General features: G+C 35.5%; 1 protein-coding gene across 2 annotated transcripts in view; it reads left to right on the top strand.

Annotated features, from left to right (window-relative positions):
* Positions 1–468: 468 nt before the first annotated feature.
* The window catches only part of LOC100748549 (laminin subunit alpha-1), a 204,407-nt gene continuing 188,441 nt past the window's right edge, over positions 469–16,434 (top strand). For both annotated transcript variants that reach the window (XM_003493969.4, XM_012392435.3), the window contains exon 1: positions 469–1,500. In XM_003493969.4, coding sequence (XP_003494017.1) covers positions 1,383–1,500 — 118 coding nt within the window. In that variant the 5' untranslated portion in view covers positions 469–1,382. The remainder of the gene's footprint in view (positions 1,501–16,434) is intronic.

The raw sequence follows: 16,434 nt of genomic DNA, 5'->3' as shown, positions 1-16,434 counted from the left end.
AACAAAATACTATAACAAACTGAACGATTAAAATACGTATAATACGTAATTAACATCGCAAATTAAAATTTACTTTACTAATACATTAATATAAATTACTGTTTTATAATCTCCATAAACCTACTAGTAAAGAACCAAAAAAATTATATTACATTTATAAAATCGCACAGAGGAAGATAACACGAATATGAATGTTGAAAGTGCGAATGGTCAGAGACGAACGTTGTAACATTTTTACGTTTATCGTAAAAATCTAACATCTGTGAAACTTCTGATTTACTTGGCATAACGAGTAGAGGAAATTTATGGAGATTACAACAGACAATATGTACCAGATATTCCTTTTATCTGTCAAAACTTAGGGTAGCGTAACCGCTAAAAGTGTGAGGGTAAATGGTGAGGGGTGGGAGGTGAGCAAAGAGTCGTACTCGGTGGTGGCTCGACACTTCGGTTCAGTTCGCTCGCGGCGCTCACACCGTTCGTGTTTCTCGTCGGTCGTCCTGGTTTCCTTTTGGAACGGTTTTATCGTCACAACCGTCACTCGAAAGGGACCCGTTTTCGTACATACGTAGGTGAATAAGCGCGTGTAAAACGTGGACAACCACGCAGAAAACAAATACAAAAAAAACGACGGAAGTGATACTAACGCAGCGAGGCGTCTTTGTTTACGAGCGACCGGTACGACATCGAAATTGGCGGGAGTGAGATAGAAAGAGAAAGAGAGAGAGGAGAGAGAGAGAAAGGGCGCGAAAGGACTTTATCCTGCGACGGTGCAACAAGTGAACGTTGACACGTGGAAAAATCGCAAACGAATCTGATATTTCGACGGTCGTTGAAAGTCTCGCGTACGATGTGTCAGTTCGATAAAGGGTGAACGTGGTTGTGTTTCTCGATTTCGATACGTTCGTTTCATTTTCCGATACGCGAATCGGTTCCGTTCGAGCGCCCGGCGTGTTTCGATAATCGAATAATCGAATCTATCGATCGACTGTATTCGGTGTGCGTATTCGCGACGTTTCCCTCGCGGTGTGTAATCGCGGTCGGATTTTTTGGTTACGTTTCGCGCGGCAAACGGCGGGAAAAATGAACGTCGATTCGAACGACTGGAGCTCGCGAGTGGCCGACACGCGCGATTCGAAATGATATCCGCGGCGTCGATGGAAACAGAAGACACCAGGATAAAAGTGCAAACCACGAGCGAACCGTGGCGGTTCACCAACGAATGTCGAGCGTTGTGATCGGCGTGAAATCGTCCCACGATTCGTTCAGTGCCGAAGACTAGTTAAGAATTTTGCTGTTTCCCCTTTGATTTACGAACCGCGTGTGCGTGAATGGTCGCCTTTGTTCGACGATATCGCGAATTGCGAATATTCTCGTGAATCATGGCTGTTCGAATGCTCCGCTCTTCTTTAATGTTACGAAGCCTCTTCCTCTTGTTGCTCCTGTGGAACCTGAATGCCGCGCATGCTGCTCGTGGATTTAGACACAACACGAGGCATGGTAAGTCCTTTTGTTTGTTTTTGTCGGTATTTTCTTTCTCTCCTTTTTTACTTTACTGGAACTGGGTAAACAGAGCGCTGACGACGCAGCTAAAGTTTTTTTCTCGGGATACATATGTATACCATCCAGAATTGTTTATGTGATGGATGGTAAGGTTTAGAGCATATTACGTATTATAATTTCTTTCGTATTTAATAATGTATGAATCGAATATTATTGTCATTATAATTTATATTTTCTATATTTCTTCTATATTTTTTCTTTTTAACTCTCTAATGAGTATTTTACTTATTTATACAAATAAATATTGTACTTGATCACAGTTTATCATTTTGATTAAAAAATTAGCAATCGATAACTGCACTAAATAGACTATTTTGGGTACATATGTATATTATTTCGCTATAATTACCCTTTGCACATTTATGTCCAGTTATCTTCCCATTCAATGTCAATAATAGTCTGAAATTGCGTTATAAATTGCCACCAAGCATTCATTAAATATCGCAAAGTATTCTGCAATTTCGTCTTACGAATCTTATATCAACATCGTCACGTACGTTATACATAAGCAATAAAAAGATAATACTTCATTGCCGTTTCTTTTTATTAGTCATATTACTTTCGATAACGATGACATTGTTCCGATTCCCGCATAATGACCGCTTTATTTTTTAATACGATTCATCACCAGTGTCACGAACTTTGCCGCGTAACAATGAATGATTACAGTTATTTTCCTCTTATTTCGCGTTAGACATTTTTAGGAATTTTTTACGAATTAGGAAATTTTTTAGCGAATTCTTCTCGCGCGAAATTCAAACTTCACACTGTTCCACTTTGTTTTCGCTGAACACGAAGGATGAAAGCATCGTTCATCCTCTGTGTTGCTCCAAAGTGAAACAGAGCAAATTCGGCTTTAAACATTATATATCCTTTCTTCTCTCTCTTCTTCCCTATTATAAACTTATATTGCTCGAACGTAAAGAAATTGAATTCTACGAATTATTTTCGATATCTTGTTTTCGAACAGGCTTGTCAATTATAAATGCCATAAGTAACATTTTCCTCACATTCCTAGAAAAGCTTTGTCGCTATTTTGGCATTGATAGCGGCACGGCTTGAAAAAATGTGAATTCGAGAGGAGATGCTCCGTAAAATTTACGAAGAAATCTTCATGAGTTACTGTTTACGAAAGCAATACAGTACAATACCTTCCATTCGTAGCATCACACTACAATTGATGAGTCAGTATTGTTAAACTAAGGCCAGGTTGATAACGATGTAAATAATAATTTTGCCGTCTGACGCCAAATTGACGGAATTATAAATATACCTATCGTTTTACGCGATAAAGATAGAAACATAATGTAGATCTCCTATCCGACAAAAGCAAATTTGAAACTTCTTTGTAGTCGTGCCACTGTTGTTGCCAGGTAGCGATATTATTACTGGCGAAAGAGGCGAACGAACTCATTACCCGGTTTAATACATTTTTGACAGATTACGATTTAGACCAGTGACGTGATACAGTGTTATTTGCATAACGTAGATTTGCACAACACGCTAAGCATAATGCACATGAATCGCCGTTTATCCGTAATGTCTCAGATGTTATGTAGACAGGCGAGTGCAACGGCACTCGACGAGATCAAGATAGAAGCTTTTTATTGCCGCGGTACAAAATCATTCCTTCGAAACGTATTTGCGCCCGTTCCTTCCAGCTCAAGCGTGCGCCTCGTTACGCGAATAATTTTTTACGGTTATTGTGACAGTTTTACGGGCTTTTTTCCGAAGCGCGCACGCGTGTAGGCTTTTATTTCATCCTGCTGCAATTTCTGCGTAAATTCCATTTTAAACGTACGTTTTCCTATTTTTCAAATGTCGCAGGCGAAAGGATAGGTAATATCGTAACGATGGACTTTTGTTTGTTTTACATTTTGAAATAGGTATGATCTTATGCGTTATAAGCTACGTTACGTAATTTTACAATTTCTTTTTTTTTATATATATATATGGATAGGTAGATGCGAAAGATTTTAAACAGCTCCATTTTCTAATAGGCCGTTTCCTTTTTCATCTCACACTATAGTCATATCCTACGGTAATCAATTCCGTGAAACCTTGAACCTTTAATCTTCTAAACATCCACCGTATGGTTTCTGCGTAATATCCGTAATAACTTCCGCAGCTCCTAACCTCCCGCCTTTAATTGAAGCCTTCAACGTCTCGTCTGTACCAACATCTGCCTTGTTTGAACTAGAGCTCCCCTGTAGCTCCTTTTTAACGGCCCAGTTTTCAAGGTGTACAGGCTTCTCTTAGGTTAAAAACACGAGGCAATTAAGGACTCGAGTAAGGAAGAAAATCGCACATTGGCAGTTTTATAGAAATTTGTTAGATTCGTAGTCGATGAATTATTAGAAACTCGATTTGGACGAAGAATTTTTAACCATTTCAGCCATGTTATATAAAGAAAGAAGCAAACTATCGATTAAATCATTTTGCAGTATCCAATACGAATACCTATATTTTGCATTACAAATCAAGCAAGTTGGTATGCCGATTATTATCATAAATTCTTCAAAGATTGAAAGAATTATGTCAGAAGCGAAGCATGTAGATTGGTATTTTTGTGTAGCATGAAAAATATTTCATGACCGCGTACACTTTCGTTGGAAAAGTATATCTGGTACGAGAAACGATACTGAGAACGTCAAACATATTTTTCCAAATTATGTCGATTGGTCGCCAAGTTTTAACGTCATTCCCATCTCAGTGATGATAATTTCGCGGTTTAATATAAAGTAAAAAATATGTAAAAATCAATCGTCAATTCATAGAAATTCTGAGACTGACGCGTGTACTTAACTCAAACTCGTTCTAAAAATTTGTGGACGAATGCTCGCGGTGTGGTCTTTTAAAATATGGGTGAAAATTTAGACGAATCACAACGACTGCGACCTCGTAAAACACACGTCTGCTCCAAGAATATTAAGTGTCAGGACATTCCGTGCCTCCCGCCTCTTTGCTTTATATTTAGCAGCAACTACATCGAATCGGTATAGGGTGGAACGCGAGCGCATCCTTTGCGCGATATCTAGCGCGATCGAAGACGAAGGTTATCGATTATTTTTCGCATCGATGCTCGGTGATACGAGACTGGTAAAATGGACATGTTGGATACCTTGATCGTGAACTTGGACGTACACTGAGTCATGGTAAATATTTAGTTACTATATAAAACCGTTTTGTGTATATATTGCGCGGCTTGTAACGAAATATGTAAAGAATATGAAAAATATAAAAAAATGTAAAATTTGATAATTACTCCAATGACTATAATGTTTATATTGGTACAATTTGAGACAAATTTGGAAATTCGTATAGGGATTATAATATATTTATTACCAGTAAGGAAAATAGTAATGATAAGCATAAGTATAATGAGTGATAAAGATCGTCTTGGCGAATACATATCGAGATTGATTAATATAGCGGATAATCGACTATTTAAATACTTCTATGAGTATGGAAATTCTTTCCAAAAATATCGTGTATTAAACATTTGTAAGAAATTTATATCGAACCTTATTGTTTAGATATTATTTTCGATAATCAAAAATTTGAATATCGTAGTATTTTAAATATTCGTTGGAATGCATTAGGAAATGATTAATTATTAATTATTGTTACAATTATTAATTCGACACGTATAAAAGCACATAAGAGGTAATTTTAATAGAAATGTTGTAGAATTAAAACTACGCGCGTTGCAATTATCAAGAAACTACCGTAATAAAATTTGCTGTTCTTGGAACTACTTTCTTTTCATCTCTCGAAAAACTTGATCGAAAGTTGCAGTTTTAATAGCTCGGATGCAAACTGGCAATTATCGCGCTACTTCGAAAAGCAATAAATACGAATAACGTTCAATAATTAGCCATTTGACGTTCATAAAGCTTCCTACACAGCGATCCTAATCAACTTCCAATCTTCCTATCGATGAATACGTGAAATACGAACTGAATGCATAATATCATTACTTTTGTCAGCCTGTATACAGCCCTTTTTGTACTACAAAAATGATCATATACGTTCATCAAATGTTCATATATACTACAAAGATTCTCTGCTATTTACTACTTCGATCATCCAATTCTAATAATTTCCTCTTATTATTAAAATAATAGTCAAAAGTCTAAAAACTACCAAATACGAAATAAAATCGAAGATAATATCAAACTTGGAGATATAAGAAACGAACTGTTCATCAGCATCACTGCGTTCTCGTAATCATCTTCTTTTCTCGTGGTTTCCCGAAAAATGTGCTCTAGAGTGGCATTTTTAGTGGGTCAGACGCAACCGCGTAACTATCATTGCCTCGTGAAACGATAAATAAGAGTAACACGCGATAATTAACGTTCACGGAGGGTTAGTCAAGCGAGATCGATCGATCGTATACACACAGATAGCGGTTGCTCTGGCAAGCCGCTGCCGCCGCCGCCGCCGCGATCGAATCTTCAAGATATCGAAAGATCGAGCTGGCACTCGTCGGCCCGCCCATGTATCGCTTCCTGTTTCTCTAATCGGGCTGATCGTTTCTCTTTACACCCGATATTAATGTCTATGCAATAGCCGACGTAAAACCGTAACTGCATATCTTCCAAGCTATTATTATCATTACTATTATTACTATTATTATTCACGCGACAGACGATTGCCGAGGTGCAAGCTGTCCAGGAAACCAGATTCTTCTTCATGGTAAGTAAGATGATTGAGAAATATACATAAAATGCGATGAGTTTAATGAAATAATGAAACGAGGCAATTGTTGTTGTGGCTGTAAAACACTAATGTTATTCGATATTCATGTAATACAAACGTTTAGAAGATTTACGATGTTTTCTTACGTTTGTAATACAATTTTGCATATTTTACGTTTGGTTAATAGTTTAATGGCCATCGAGTTTATCCTATTCGATATATTTGAATCAGTACTTCGGTCGTTAGAATTGTAACAGTAACTTGTGAGTTATCAAGCTATCCTTATCATTGAGAACAAGACTATTGATTTATAAACTCTCGTAATTAATTACGCTACAGCCTGCATTATCCCAGCTAACGGGAACACAAAATTGTACGAATGATAGAATTTTTGGAATAATAGAACAATCACATTTCTGATATGAAATTTTATTTGTTCAAGTACAGATTGAGCATAATTGATAGTTTCCTCAAATATTTATGCATCCCATATCCTGTTTCCTGCCACGTAATTTTTCCAACATGAGTAACTGTATAGAGTCACGTTCTTTTTGTACTTCGAACTATCGAATATCCTCAAATGCCACGAATACTTCGGCATAAGAAGATATTTATTGTCACTTTCGTTTCCATTTTTGTGCACAATCGTCGTTATTATCGTCCTTTTCGCAATGCAATCATTTCATTAGGTCAGTGTATTTAAAGTTTTTCTACCGCTGCCAGCATCTGAGGAATCTACGCGGCTTAGATAATTTTTAATATCATTTTTTCTCTTTGTAATGTCTGTGATCTTACCTTTCCCAACACAGCAAATTTTTGCTAGTTCTGTCGTAATTACACACTTTCGAGTTTTGTAATTTTGTTGCACTTTGTTTCCATAGTTAGAACGCTATTAGTTTCATACTAAATTCTTATAATCGGAATTCGCTCGATCGAATAAAGGGAAGTTTACGTTATATTTGAACATTGATAAAATATAAAAAGAAGGCATCTATTATTGGCAAGTATTATGTTCGGATGATAGAACGTTTGGATATTAGGAAATTCGAATAAGGGAGACTACTGTATATAAATCTACGTTAGTAATGTAAAAACTTATGAACGTATGTGTTTGATCGTGGAAAATTTGGGACTTTCAGTAATTTCTTCTCGATTAAACACTTAATTGCGGTTTAATGTGAACATAGTATCTAATGCACTTATGGATGGATGTGGGTTAATTGCGCGGCATTGCATCGTATATCATTGCGGTTTTCGTCGTTTTATTACGCTTGCATTGTATAACGTTGTCATTACGATGCTTATAAGGAAGCTCGTAATTTTCTCCTTTTTGATTCGAAGTCTAATTATCTTCCGTGCGTTACTCAAACATCGTAAAATGATAATTGAAATTTCTCGATACGTATTTTGCTTGAATTAATACGACCAGTATGTAAATTACACCTATAATATTAAACTCGCATTTTTATGATACTTTGAAGCCATTTTAACGACATTCTTAATTATTTAATTCGCCGACTTACCGGCAAGAAGAAATAATTTACAGTTAATCGATTCCTATATTACCCGATTATTACTTTAGAAGTTTGTTTAACATATGACTTCAGTTTACCACAGAAACGATCAAATATATAGTAAATGAAACTCATTCGTCATTTAAACAGTAACATATATTATTGCTATGTTTCTTAACGAGGTAATTTACTACAATACGTTTCACAACGAGGTTGTGTACCTTGTAATTGCTAATTTGTACCCTTTGATAAAATTCACATACCGTTACTATAAATCTATCAATGTGTCGACAGCCTGGATGCCTATGAACGATAGTATCGTACATATACGTATTCAGAAATCCGCGAAATACACTTTCCCTGACATAAATAACGGTTGAAATACAGTGAATGAGGCATGCAAACCATTGGAAGCGTGGCTAACAGAGAATGGATTGAAACGAATTTTAAACTCGAGTGAAATCATTGGTTCGTCTTTAAACGCGCGGTACGATAACAGTTTTACAACAGGATACGGTCTCTCCTCGTCTGAAACGGCGCTGTTTCGCGAACAACCGGGCGTTTACGTCGATTCGCCGGAGCGAACGATTAAATTCGCCCTTTCGCCGAAACTAATTAAATTAATGATCCCTCTGCGAGAACACCGACTGCCCGTTTAGATATCGTGCAATACACTTGGTATATACACGTCCCGATCGCTAACCAAGACATGGGCTGGAGCCGCGAGTTTTTCGTTTCAACTATGTCCGTACAAACGGCGCTATTCTACTGACTCGTGCTATAAATTCGCTCATATCTCCTGATATTGGTTCTCGCGCCCATTCGGCGTTAGTTAATTGTTATTCGTTGCACTGGTTGCTCGATCGCGATGTTTTAATTTCATTTGACGATGAATATGATCTCTGATAGGCGTACGTCTGGTGAAAAGCTTGGTAGTTTGATAAATACCAAAGTATTGGTAGGATGTGAATAAACGAGCTAATAAGGGGATAAAGATCGAATGGAAGCTTGGTTCAGTGTGTATATGTTTGTTGCAAAATGTTCTCTTTGCTGTCAGGTTGTTTAACTGGTCGTTTAGAAGGGGAAGAAAAATAATTCTGATAGATATGTTCTGCTCGTAATTGCGATAGTAGCGAAAGAATCTTCGAATACGATATCTAGTACATTGAGAGTACGCAGTTCAGAAAGTGTGCGCAAGTTCTCTACAGAATTCATTTTGTGGCAAGGTTCATCGTGTGGCACATAAACGTTCGACGAAGAAGCATCGTGACTTTCTTGAATATTCGCTGTAACAATCATAATGAGATCGTCGGTAGTATGATTTTAAAAAATTTTATAAGGTGCAATTTTAATAAGAGATAATCCTAATGTTCTAGCCACTTGTAACATAATTTTTTGCAAAGTCTTTCTTTCAGTCAAAAGAACAGTGCTTTTAGTTAATACAGGAATATTTGGTAAAGAAGAATTTTTCCTAAACATTAACAGTTACAATCGAAGGATTCGTAATAAAAATGATTCTCGGCCATGTCTATCTATTTCCATTTCTTTTTCTTTTTCCCGTCAGTGTCACAACTATCATAGAAAATCTTTAAAAGAGGTCTTACTAAATTCATCTTCGTCTCTATTATTATTTCAACGAAAGATCTACTCCGTAGAACACAATTTATCACTTCAGTCTTCGCTTATTCCTAGTCGGTCTCTTATTTGCGGTCAAACAGCTTCTAGGCAGAAATAAGATAAAATGTTCATAGAAATCTATCTTGGTGATCCTGGTTCGCTAAACGGGCGGCTTAGAAGTGTATCTCAGAAGATTACCAGCGTCTCGGTTCGCTTGTATTATCGTGTGCGGTTGTGGGAAAAAGGAGCGAGAAATTATGAGCGCCATATCTAACGGTGATTAAAATATTCCGCGTAAAGCACCGGCACTCGCGTATCCAGCGTTTTTGCCGGGTCGCGAGCAAGCAAATCACTGCTGGTCGCTCGAAATAATTTCATTCTCGTCTTGCGTATATCGCTCTCGTTTTGTTCCTGTTTAAATGCCGTCGCGCTGGGCATGCAAAGTAACACTGCCGACGTGTATGTACGTGCCCGGCGTGCTGGAGGGTTCAGGGAGAAACTCTGCCTCGTGCCCTTCCTTGGTGTATTTAAGGGAATGCCAGGCTTGACCGTGACAAGGGCGATCGCCTTGAACTTTGCCCTCTTAGAACCTCGGACATCCCGATCAAATCGAATTCGCCTTCTGTGGGAAGATTCGTCAAAACGTGTTCACTCTTCCGAGATTTATTTGTCGTCGAGCAAGCGTGTACGTATTTGGAATAAAATTGAACACGGTACAGGAACTATCAGATATGCAAAAGATTCTTTTTTTTCAATTCTCTTTTATTTATACGTGATACATATATGCGTTATAGATTAATTAAACGAAATATATTTCCTCCATTTTGTAAAGAAAAAATTACACCGGCACATTTTTGGATTTCTCCAATGTTTCGAAAGTACTGTCCGGTTAAAGAGTGCTGCATCGATCATCGTGCAGTCGGTGTCAAATCTGCGGAAGAACTTTCCAGCTGAGGTTAAGGATAGTGATTCGAGCCGCATACGGTCTAGCGTCGTCGATGTCGCTCATCGCGGTCACTGTTTCCCTTGCGAGATTATTGTCGCAATCGATCATGAAGTTGGCGTTTCAGATAGATCAATAGACATAAAAATGGGAAGCGATGTCGATTAAAAATAATTGCACGTGAACGCTTGGAAAAAAGCTTAAGGTAGACAATGAAGACCATTTTCCATAGAAATGTAGTAAAACAAGTGGCGGCACAGTCATTGCCAATGCTCCAAATGCCAATTTCACCGCTTTCTGTACTATCATGGCCTAATGAATAGCAAATAACCCAAACCAATTGAATTTTAAATTGAAATTTTAAAGAAGGTATCGTTGAAATCCAGGAAAATGTTACACGTCAACAGGATGAATTTTTTTTATACCTTATTGAAAAATGATCCTTACTTTCGGCTCAACGAGTTCACAAATCACTAAAAAAGTGTGTTTCTAGCCAAGTATTTTATGGTTCAGATACTATAGCAGAGTCAAAGTTTTAATGTAACTTCGATGACTGTGCTGTGTCTTTTTATTGTGTTCGAAACTATAGAAAGCGTGTAGTTTGGAACTTAGTATTTGCGCAAACTGCCATATCCTGCAGCAGTGCTGTTTATACAGCAGCAACTTTGCCACCGCTGTACACGCAACTGTTCTTTGATCATTATTTGCACGCGGTTGCCTCTATGGTAGATATGCTATACCTGCAATCTTACGTTCTTTATGCGGAACGATGAAATATTTGAAAAAATGCTGTAAAGGTATTTCAGTTTGCTCAAACAAATTCTTCCAGCGTGAAATATGATAGCTGAGAATTATTTTTTAGAATAATCATTGCAGATAGTATACTTATGATCGTATTCTGTCGAGCGTTTGTAATTGTATACATCTGGTGGTTATTTAAAGCTACATGTATGAATACAGATTTTTGTTAATTCGAATATTATTATTCGTGTGATTTCGTATAGATTTAACTTGAAATTAATGAATGGATATTTAAGTATCAAAAATATGAAAATATTTTATGAATAGAAATTTGTGGGCTATTTATAATTAATTATCTTTATGAAAGATTTAGAATGATCTTGTAGAAATAGAAATACTATGAATATTAATATAAATATTATGAGATACAACTTTTGGGTTTTTCGTTTAATTCAACTGCGAGTTTGTAGCTTCGTCTAAATATTCAAACAGGACGTCAAATTTTGAAGGGAATGCGGCTGCACGAGATATTTCTAAACAGAAATCCATCGACTGCGCAAGTTGGGAATTGTAAACTTACAGAACATGCCACTGTATCCTAAGTATACAATGTACTTACCTACAGGCACCCTATTGCAGTTGACAAAGAGTAAACTTCCTTTTTTAAGAAAATTACCTTGAAGAACTGTACGTAAAAGATCACTCTAAATTCCTTGTAAAAAATATACTGACAATGTATTGATAATATAAATAACACAATGGTATGAATAAATTGATAGTAGAAGATTAAAAAATCCATGCATTTAAAAAATTTACGATTATTTAGATAAAAGGTGTATTTGAAATAGAAAACGAAATATTAAGAATTTTTTTATTTTTTGACATTCGAGTGTTATCAGAAATATCAAACTGAAAATTGAAATTACATTTTGCGATTGAAAAACGAATTTTTTTTTAAGGAATGTTATTGTTACTTTAGGAATACACACTCGCAGTGAAATAAGAGAGAAATGTTTTATATTCCAGCTCTACCATAAAATTCCCATTTCCGACGTAATTGTTTGATGAAAAGAACCAGTTTCACGGACAAGGTTCGATGAAATTGCTTTTCGATGCAGTCGACTATGGAATCACGTTTATTATGAGCATAGCAAGGGCACGCCCACGCTTATGATAAAATGAATGTTCAAGCAAGATCGTATAGTTCCTTGCTCAAACGTGACCCTTTTACCAATTTAAATATTCCTGAATTAAACGAATGCGGATTTTCGATTCAGTTTGATTATTCGACACGAAAAGAATTCACTTCGTTCGATTTAAAGTGTTTAATCAGTGAACCCATCCTTATTTAATTCTTCGGAATATTATAAGATACATGATCTTAAGCAAATAAGGAAACTCAATTAAAAACGAAATTAAGAAAAATTAAGGGAATGAAAGAATTTAATAGCACCTGCAGTGTGAATTTAGTAAAATATGAGAGCATAGAAGGGTCGGCAACAGTGATTGTCTCGATTATTTCATTTCCTTTTGTTCTTGCTCAGCCTTTATTGTACAGCCAAGAAACGTGATATGCATTCGCAAGAAATGAATGTTCGTACATTTACATTTCTTATTTGAGTTGTTGTTTGGTATAATCAGTGAATGTTAAATTTAATTTCTTGCGGATTTTTTATAGAATCAGTTGTCATAAAGTTATAAAGCTTCTGAGGTGTGATTAACAAATTTTTAATTACATATTCTTCTTAAGATTCGATAATTTAGATAACTTGGATTTTTATTCAACTTAAATTCTTATTAAATTCGCTTTGTTTCTGACTTTTAGTTGAACAAAGATCTTTTATTATAAATTTATAATTGAACGTCCGTGATAGAAGAAAGGATCGTTTTCGTTGAAATTAACCTTTTCTCTGAATAATTTATTTAAATACTTTTTTACATATATACATACTCGTATAGTAAAATACTTTTATTTATAAGTAATAGTTTACTAAATGAGACTTTTATATTTGGATGAAATACTTCATTCCACTTATTATAATTTTCCGTAATAAATCTTTGCCACCATTTTATCGGTTATTATGTGGCAAAATAATATACGTTTCAATTTTAATGTTGTGTGTCTTTTCTCTACGTTCTATACTCCTTTAATCTGTTTCATTAATTAAATTCATTAAGAGTTATTTACGAGGGGTGAAACATTGATTACAAAAGACAATCTATAAAATAAAGGATTAAAAAGAAATATGACATACTTGATCATGTACGAAGCGATAGCTTGAAAAAAGCAATAGTTAAAATAAAGAGAACATTACAGTTCTTTCTAGTTCAAAGGTTATCAGTCGCTCTGTTGACCCTTGCACTCGCATTTTATGTTATTTGGATATGTAATATCGATTAACATAAATTTTTACTTTTCAATTAACTGTGATAGGCGATTCTGACATTTCAATATAAAGTGTCGTAATTTAAATTTTTCTTTAATTATTTGATATTTTGTAGTGAACATTTTATATCAATTTTGATAGTTTCTAATTTGTGAAAGAAAAATCTCAGATACTATTTTTGTGTAACGAGACATTTTTCCATTCTTTGCTGAAAATATACAAAAATAACGTTACGTAAAATATAGAGTATTAAGCATTTTAGAGATACCATCATCAAATAAAAATATTTAGAAAAGTGCAAATACAATGCATGGTTAGATTAATGCGGTAAAAAGAGAAAGTATACTATTATATAATAGTACGCGATATGCTTAAATAGGATTAGATATGCTTAGGCTCGTCGATTACAGGAGCTGTGCAGCATGCAAAATTCCATGTTGTATGTTAACATTTTTATGATACGAAGCGGAACATGCATATTGCAATTATATTTACGTGCATGCAGAAGTAGAAGAAAAATTGAAATATCTATTATATACTTTATTTGTAAGTACACGTGAATATGAATAATTTCAAACGGAACGAATGTTATAAACAAATCTTACAGTGATATCGGTATCCCATCGTGCTGTTTTGATTAAATATCCCATTCCTGTATTAATCAACCGGTTTTCTTAGTTAGCGAGAATTGTAGATGACAGCCGATGAAAACTATATCCTTTCTATTCTCGTTATTCATAAATGGAAAAATTGCCGAAGAAGAAGAAAAGTTATCCATATCGAAATATTGAATATATAATGTTTTACTCAATAGTTATTAGTTTCATTAGAATGGATAATTAATTTCAGTAAGCAAAAGATTGTCTGTAAAAATTTGAGAAAGTTTAATGTTTGTTTAAACAAATATTTGTGTTTCATCGATATATTTATTAACAATGAAGTTATTAAAATTCTTTAGTATTAGAAAAATTAAAATGTTTCTTTAAACAATTTAATTATTCATTTAATATTCTATAATTAATATGATTGTTTTTAAAGATAGACGTAACGTTTACAAATGGAATCTTTTCTAAAATTATTCAGACCTCTTGTGAGGATCAAATTTGAAGCACAGATTTCTCTTCGTTATCAATTACTGTAAGTTTAACCTGATCTTCGTACTATTTCGTTACGTCCGAGCCTAAATGATTTATGAGATTTGCCACCCTCTGGCACAGTTCATGGCACTATAATCCCCGTTTGCTGTTGTGGCTATAACATCTTCATTTTTCTCGATTCACGATGCACTTGACTAATGGATTTCATCCAGCAATTTTATTGTTCGTTGAAAGATAAGCAATCCTCAAAACGCGCGTGTAATTTTGGTTATTTCTTGACAGACTGCTGTTTCAGGGGTATAACAAATGAATTCGGTATAAAAGTAGATAGTTCGCAAATTACAATGCATTTCGACAAGACAGAATTTTAATTTTAAACAGACGTATACCGATAGTTTCGTTTAAACGAATTTAATTATTCATTTTTATTTGATACTTCACTGATATTTTTAAACAATGTAAATATTATCTAATTTCTCACAGAATAAAAGAACTCCTTTTATTGTCAATAATTAATATTAATATTTTAATATTTTTCATTATTCATAACCGTATCCTAATCTCTTGGCGTTTCATATTATTCAAATTTATCTGTTCACTTTAATGATACCGTACATGTACTCGTTTTTTACGTAAATCGTACCTCAACGCTTTAATGTTTCTCCAATTTGCAACACTCTCGAAACGTGTTAAATTTTGTACGCTCATAAAATAGTAAACGTAGGTATATCGTAACCGAATCATCACAGACGAGGCACAGAACGAATCAATCGGAATATTCCTCGGTTCGTTTCGCTCGTCGTTTCACGCTGCTCTCCTCGTAAACTTTGTTAAACCGTCTATTTCACGCAGCATCGTTAGCAGCATCGTAGGGCAAGACGGAGAGAGAAAAGATCAGCCCCTAACATCCGGCAAGTTGTCGATCTTTTCCCCTAACGCCTTTATTCGTCACACCTCCGCTTTTGTATATGGAACGTCGCGAGACCGGGTATTTTTGTCTCGTCTCTCCTACTAAATCGTGATACCTACGCGTGTGTTCTGTGACCAGGTCTAGCTGCCCGTTTCACGTATCCAGAGGCTGTCGTGTCGAGTTTCACCAGACCATTAATCGTTCGGTCTTTCGAACAATATGGATATTTTCGTTTGCGCGGAGCGTAATAACTCGGCATTAGTCTAATTACCATTCTAAATCGATCGGCGAGTCTAGATAGCGTTCATTGTTCTACTCTACGCCATGAAGATTTATTCGCTGGATGACATTCGTCGTACACCTTGCCACCCTGATCGTGGTCGAGATATCATTAAAGTGTCGTTTGTAAACGTCAGATTTATGTTAGATCGAGCTCGAGCGGCCGGATTGCCTTCTTTGAAATTGAGATTAATTTTCATGCTGGCCTTTGTAGACCTCTCCGTCAGGCGATGATTGCATTTTGTCCCTTAAGATTTCCAGGCTAAAAATAACTGCAGTCGTTCACTAGTTTTTTGCTCTGTTAAACGCGCTCTAATTGCAGTTGGAATAATTTGCAATGTGAAAAACAAATATTACGCGATGATAAGTATTATATTATATTTCTTGTGCTGAAATCTTCCTTCCGATACTCTCAAATTCCACCTATACGTATTTAATCTGACTTCGCAATTCATTTCCCTAACTTACTATTTTTTAGCCACAGATTATCTCGAAGTTCTATGAAACATTGAAATTCTTCCAGGAAATTTTTAATTCCAACGACGTATGAAAATTTCCGCAGGCGAAACATCTAAAGACTTGCAATTACGACAGTTTATACCAAAACTATCTCTGAAAGTTCCAATCAATATCTACGTCCTGTGTTACTACATCAATTTCCTCATCTGGCAATTTTTCCTTG

Source organism: Bombus impatiens, unplaced genomic scaffold (genome assembly GCF_000188095.3).
Source record: "Bombus impatiens unplaced genomic scaffold, BIMP_2.2 scf_1445, whole genome shotgun sequence".
NCBI lineage: Eukaryota > Metazoa > Arthropoda > Insecta > Hymenoptera > Apidae > Bombus > Bombus impatiens.
The sequence above is the reverse complement of the archived record's forward strand: the minus strand, read 5'-3'. Positions and strand labels throughout refer to the sequence as shown.